Source organism: Gymnoscopelus braueri, assembly GCF_963280865.1.
Source record: "Gymnoscopelus braueri genome assembly, chromosome: 2".
NCBI classification, from domain to species: domain Eukaryota; kingdom Metazoa; phylum Chordata; class Actinopteri; order Myctophiformes; family Myctophidae; genus Gymnoscopelus; species Gymnoscopelus braueri.
Window position 1 is genome coordinate 1501257 of NC_137604.1, and position 7500 is coordinate 1508756.

Genomic DNA, 7500 nt, shown 5'->3' on the forward strand with positions numbered 1-7500 from the left:
ACACACACACACACACACACACACACACACACACACACACACACACACACACACACACACACACACTCTGTTTGTTGCTGTCATGCTGTTTGTGATGAAATGGTCAAATATTGACCAAACATTTACTGGACCTGTTTCCATTCAGTCAATTCAGGACTCTGGAAGACACACACACACACACACTCACACACACACACACACACACACACACACACACACACACACACACACACACACACACACACACACACACACACACACACACACACACACACACACACACACACACACACACACACACACACATTTTGATTATTTATTTGAATCCACAAATTATAGTTAATTTACAGGGAGACAAATATAACAGGGTTGATATTTCATGGTCCCTAAGGATACACATGACACACAGACAAACTGCCTAGAACAGCTGAAACTGAGCAATATTTTGCAAGTTGTTTGGCTTTGCTGTTTGTCATGCCAGCAATTGCTAGGCCACTCGTGGTCAGTTTATATACACTAGCCCATACCCGGTCGACGACCCACCACCCAAGACACACCCAAGACAGACAGAGGTTACTCCAATTATATAGTAGGATGGCCCAGGCTTCCAAATATGAGTGTACAGATAATCTGCATCTGTACCCAAGGTTTGTTATAATTAGCGGTTGGTACTTAGAATGCTTATCTTAGCCTGGTTCATGTATAGATCAAAGACACAGCCCACCTCCAGAATCAGAGCCTCCTTGTGACAGGTGTCAACAAAAACAACATCTGGGGTATTTGGGATGTTAGCAAAGACATCACAAGCTAAACCAAACCAATCTGGTAACACTCTTGAGTGTTTGTACATTGCTGCACTGGATGGCATACGTTTTTTGACTGCATCGGACACTATGTCGACAATGCGGTCGTGGCGAGCAATGTACACATAATATGCACTACATCCATTGGTGATGTGTGTAATGGATTCTAGGTGTTGTTCAGAATCATGATGGTTTATACAGAGTGGACTATGGATGTCAGGATACCAGATTGACAGATTGTACTTGGTTGGTAATACTTGCATTCTTACTTTGATGGTGAATTTTAACACATCCTCCACAATTACAGCATTTTTGTACATGGAATGTGAAACAGAATAATCAGCGGAATCAACACAGGCCAACTTTCCCTGCAGTCGAAGTCCACGCCAGTGTTGTTTGGCCTCAGTCTGTTTCATATTAAGCAGAACCCTTCTAGCTGTGTCTTCCTGTAGTCTAATGTCTCCTCCCTGGTGGGTGAGAGTAGCCTCCACTACCACACTGGGGTCTGTAATTAGTCCATCAGTGATGGGCACTTCGGATACACATACATACACATACACACACACACACACACACACACACACACACACACACACACACACACACACACACACACACACACACACACACACACACACACACACACACACACACACACACACACACACACACACACACACACACATGCCGTCTGACAGGCATGTGGACACATGTATCCACTCCAAAATGTATATCTAACACACTCATAAATAATCCTGTGAAAATGTAGCATTTATAAATGTATAAAATAAGGCAAACACGGACGTGCACGCCTATTTTATTTCCAAGTGACAATGACAGGAAATCAAAATCTAACATAGCCTATTTGAAACGTTTCAAGTTATGTGCTTAATCATTCACTCATTTAAACAAACTGCTTTAACAGTCATTCAGATAAGATTGCAGATCTGCATTGGCTATTTGAAAATAGCAGATCTACAAGCTCAACATCAAGTATTTCAGGATACAGATCACATGTACAGGAAGCATCGCCTCCATATATGACGACTGTACTTTCAGTACATTTTGATACCAATACTTTTGTACTTTTACTCAAGTAAATTTTGAATACCGGACTTTCACTTTTAACAGTAAGTACTTCTAAATTGCGGTATTGATACTTTTACTTAAGTAAAACATTTGAGTACTTTTTCCACCACTGTCACAGACACTGAACAGAATTTGCCTTAATGTCTTATCAGCTCTTCATGGGTTAATGAGCATTCCTTCAGTCTGCCTCATAACTGATGTATGGATTACATTACATTACAATCTGCCTCATAACTGATGTATGGACATTACATAATACATCATACATGGGCAACTGACGGCCCGGGGGCCACATGCAGCCCCCACCTTCACTTAATGTGGCCCACAGGTTAATATCAGAATAATGATATATTATTGATTTCAGCTGTTATGATTCCAAACATGCAAACATGACCCGCTTTAATTACTTCAGTCTATATTAGTAGCTTAATGACTAGTGTTAACATTCTATTGTCTTTTTTAAGTTCTTAAAGTTAACATAAGTATAACTAAATGCATTTGAAACTAAATACAAATGTAACTTTTCAGGATTTCAATAAGAAAATAGCACAAATAGCAGATCTACAAGCTCAAGACGCATTTTGAGCTTGTAGATCTGCTATTTTTGCAACTTTTGTGTGACATATACATAGAAAAAAGTTAGAATACAGAGATAAGAGGTGTCTGCCCTCTGATATCTCAAATGATAGATATTTAGGAACCAAATGGACCCTTATCATAAGGGTCTTATGTGCCTGTAACTCTGAGAGTGTACAAATGGAACCCTAACGGGTCCATTTGGTTCCATTTGTACACTCTCAGAGTTAAATTAACATTGATTTTACTATATAAATTGGGGTCCCAGAGATAGAAATGCCATTAAATGGGGGTCCGTAGTCTCTAATGCATGTGATACTGGGGGTCCTTGAAATGAAAATGTTTGAGAAAGAATTAATCACTCCTGGAGACGTAAAAATCTTCTCTTATGGGGGTCCCTGGTATATCTTTTCAAATGGGGGTCCGCATGCTAGTGTCAATTTGGGGGTCCTTGACATGAAAAAGGGTTGAAGACCACTGCTCTACATCATCAAAGTTGCATCATCACCCCTTTAATACATGGATTGTATTTGTTAAAATATCAGGGCAATAAGGCAAGAATTATGGAATAAAGTGACATGTTACAGTCTTTCTCCTCTGGCTGGGCGGGTCGGCCCGTTCACACGGCACTACCAAAGTACTATTGGCAGTGGTGTAAAGTAACTAAGTACATTTACTCAAGTACTGTACTTAAGTACAATTTTGAGGTATTTTTACTTTATTGGAGTATTTACATTTTTCGGTACTTTTACTTCTACTCCACTACATCTCAGAGGCAAATATTATACTTTTACTCCACTACAATTATTTGAAAACTTTAGTTACTGGTTACTTTGTAGATTTCGTATTATTACAAAACATACATTAACCTCTTCAGCCCTATATATGTACATTTCAGATGCAACGCATTGTGAGCTTGTAGATCTGCTATTTTCAAATGATTTTTTATACATTTCACACATTTGAAAATGTGTGAAATGGGACAAATATTCTGCATAATGGTTACTTTCTACTTTTGGTACTTTAAGTACATTTTCATACCAACACTTTTGTACTTTTACCACATTGCAGTATTGATACTTTCAAGTAAAAATGTGAGTACTTCTTCCACCACTGCTGACCTGTGGGGGGCAGTAAACACGCAGCAGCGTCAACAACACTGCCCGGAAATCCACTGGAAGAAGAAAAAGAAGAAGAAGAAGAAGAACAACAACAAAGATAGTTAATTTATGAAGATACACCATGGTCACCATACCATACCAATTTGAGCCACTAGTCTAGTCTAGAGGCAACATGGTACACAAACCCTACACCGCCGGGCCGCCTGACGGCAAATCTCGCGAACGTCCAATGTTTCTCTGTTTCCTGGTGCTAGATCCCGCGAGAGTGTGTTGCTGGGACAGAGAAAGGTCGATAATAAAGTAGATTTTCTCCTGATTTGTCTCTAAAAAACAATCCATTTTAGTTTAAAAATGTTCTGAATATAGACTATATTCATAGTGTTTGTGTGCAGGCGCGCGGGAAGTCCTTAATACCTAGGGCGCGCGATTTTCTTTGTGATTTTTTGGGGGTTTTCTGTGTTTTTCCCCACACAAAAAGGCAGAAAGACAGTGCAAACACCAGGTTGAAGTTCATCCATGACCGTAACAGACTGCTATGATCCATAAAATATATATATATATTATAAAAAATAAAATAAAATAAAAAGTTTTTTTTTCTTTTCTTTTTTTTCTTCCCATCACCAGGGGGGCTGCTCCCATCACCAGGGGGGCTGCAGCCCCCATAGCCCCCCCCCTTCCCGCGCCACTGTTTGTGTGTCTTTGTAACGATCAGGTCCAATATTTAGTTCAGTGACCATGGAGATAAAGAATGGTTCAGAAGCTGTAATAATAATAATAATAATAATAATAATAATAATAAGGGTAATAATAAGGGTAATAATAATAATAATAATAATAATAATAATAAGGGTAATAATAAGGGTAATAATAATAATAATAATAATAATAAGGGTAATAATAATAATAATAATAATAATAATAATAAGGGTAATAATAAGGGTAATAATAATAATAATAATAAGGGTAATAATAAGGGTAATAATAATAATAATAATAATAATAAGGGTAATAATAAGGGTAATAATAAGGGTAATAATAATAATAATAATAATAATAAGGGTAATAATAAGGGTAATAATAATAATAATAATAATAATAATAATAAGGGTAATAATAATAATAATAATAATAATAATAATAATAATAATAATAAAAAAGAATGGTTCAGAAGCTGTGTTCACGTCCACTCTCCCATTGAAATCAATAGACTCCAACATGCTTCCGGGTCTCCTAAAAAGGCGTCGCTCCGCCCACTTCACACGGTCACACAGATGGGCGGGTCTTGGCTATTTCCGTCTTGGAGAGTTGGAGAAGAAGACTAGATGAACACGTCATAGATACGCGACGCGACACGCATGCGGCTCGAGCGCTTCTTTCGTCCACCGTCAGCCAGAAGAGACGTCGTGTTGTCGCTTAGCTTAGCTTAGCTTAGCTTAGCTTCCTGCGTTCCGACACAATAATAACTTCCTTTATTCTGTCTTCATCTCGCCATGGCCTCCCCCACCGCCCTGCTGCCCGTCAGGAAGCGCCTCCTGAAGGAGGAGGACATGACCAAGGTGGAGTTTGAGACCTCCGAGGAGGTGGACGTGACGCCGACCTTCGACACCATGGGCCTGAGAGAGGACCTTCTGAGAGGGATCTACGCCTACGGTGAGACCGAGGCTCCATGGAGGAGGAGGCCTCAACTTAACAATACCTTTACTTTGTGTTTAGACCAGGGGTCCTCAACGTCTTCAGGCCAGGGACCCCCTAGCTGAGAGAGAGATGAAGCAGGGACCCCTTAGCTGACAGAGAGATGAAGCAGGGACCCCCTAGCTGAGAGAGAGATGAAGCAGGGACCCCTTAGCTGACAGACAGATGAAGCAGGGACCCCTTAGCTGAGAGAGAGAGATGAAGCAGGGACCCCCTAACTGAGAGAGAGATGAAGCAGGGACCCCCTAGCTGAGAGAGAGATGAAGCAGGGACCCCCTAGCTGAGAGAGAGAGATGAAGCAGGGACCCCCTAGCAGAGAGACAGATGAAGCAGGGACCCCCTAGCTGAGAGAGAGAGATGAAGCAGGGACCCCCTAGCTGAGAGAGAGAGATGAAGCAGGGACCCCCTAACTGAGAGAGAGATGAAGCAGGGACCCCTTAGCTGAGAGAGAGATGAAGCAGGGACCCCTTAGCTGAGAGAGAGATGAAGCAGGGACCCCTTAGCTGAGAGAGAGATGAAGCAGGGACCCCTTAGCTGAGAGAGAGATGAAGCAGGGACCCCTTAGCTGAGAGACAGATGAAGCAGGGACCCCTTAGCTGAGAGAGAGAGATGAAACAGGGACCCTTTAGCTGAGAGACAGATGAAGCAGGGACCCCCTACTCTAGATTATATAAAATTGTGTTTCAGATTGAACTTTTTTTGTTTACTTGGTCTGCTCTTTTTTTTTTTTCCCTCTGCACTTATATACCTCTTTGCCAAAAAATAGCAGATCTACAAGCTCACAACGCCTCGCGTGTGAGCTTGTAGATCTGCTATTTTTTGGCTAAAGTTCTCCTCAGAAAAAGCGATGCTAGGGTTCAAGTGGTTAATAATGTAAAATGAAAATCGTATCACTCAAAGATTTGGCGGACCCCCTTGTAGTAACTCTTGAGGACCCCCTGTTGAAGACCCCCTGGTTTAGACATAGATCCTAGAGACGGAGATCAGGTTTGGTCTCCTTCTCTCCGTCTCTAACACGGTGTTAATAACCTCTTCCCGCCGCTGTACAGCTCAGAGATGAGGTCCCACTGTACCGGCTACCGGCTGCGGTAGAGCACCGGGCAAAGGGTCCGCGGACCACCTTTTTCACCACATCGTATCCATAAACTAAAGACAGTCCCCGAAACCTACAGATGTTTGAGGGTTTTCCGGCAAGCAAACTTTTTAGAACGGGGTCTGAAAGAACAGTTTAAATCTCTTATTTAGTCAGCCTGTGGCCAAGTTTCCCCATTCAACCTGGAAACCCCCTCCTGGCGGCAGGAGCCGGTACTGCTGCCGGTTCGGTTACAGTGTGAAAACAAACCATGGCCACAGGCTGACTGAATAAGACATTTAAACTGGGTTTTCAAACCCGTTCTAAAAAGTTAGGGTTCCGCAAAACCCTCAAACATCTGTAGGTTTCGGGGACTGCCTTTAGTTTATGGATATGATGTGGTGAAAAAGGTGGTCCGCGGACCCTTTGCCCGGTGCTCTACCGCTACAGTGGGACCTCATCTCTGAGCTGTAGAGCGGAGGGAGAGGTTCGTAACGGGGCTTAAGATTTGACAAACTACGGTTAACAACCGTGTTTGTGTTGTGCCGACATCGGTGACCCGTGTTATTGTTGTCCTGTTTTTTTCTTCTTTTCTTCTTGGTCAGAATTTAACGTGAAATAATAATTACTAATACAAACAAAAAGAATATATTAACGTCCTCCAGTCCCGCCGGCCGTACAACAACAACGACGACGACGCCGGTCGCCCTCTAGAGGCACACACTTCGATAGGTCACCAATGTCCGTCCTACGAGAGGCCGTGAAATCTAGAACGTTCGGCGCGTTGCACCGATACCGGTGACCCATAGAACTGTGTGTCTCTCGTCGCTGTTAATAATATAGCGAATGATGCAGCCAGAAATAACCTGTATTTTAGAACATTTCGTTGTCCTCTCTGGAGTCTAATATCTTTCATAATAACATGGAGTTTATTTGATATAATTTCCCATGTTGTGAATGTTGATAACAGCTGTTTTATGTGGCTTTGTTTTGGAGCAGCTAAACTAACTTGTGTTGCTAGGTAGATTAGCCTGTATTGTTTACCTTGAGAGTGGAAAAAGTACTCGCATCTCTTACCTAAGTAAAAGTATCAATACTGCAACGTAGAAATACTGTTACAAGTGAAAGTACGGTACTCAAAATGGAC

The 7500-nt window shown here is 41.7% G+C and overlaps 1 protein-coding gene across 1 annotated transcript in view; it reads left to right on the forward strand.

Annotated features, from left to right (window-relative positions):
* Positions 1-4958: 4958 nt before the first annotated feature.
* The window catches only part of eif4a3 (eukaryotic translation initiation factor 4A3), a 17163-nt gene continuing 14621 nt past the window's right edge, over positions 4959-7500 (forward strand). The window contains exon 1 of the mRNA XM_080418833.1: positions 4959-5239. Within this exon, the coding sequence (XP_080274959.1) occupies positions 5080-5239 (160 nt within the window). The 5' untranslated portion in view covers positions 4959-5079. The remainder of the gene's footprint in view (positions 5240-7500) is intronic.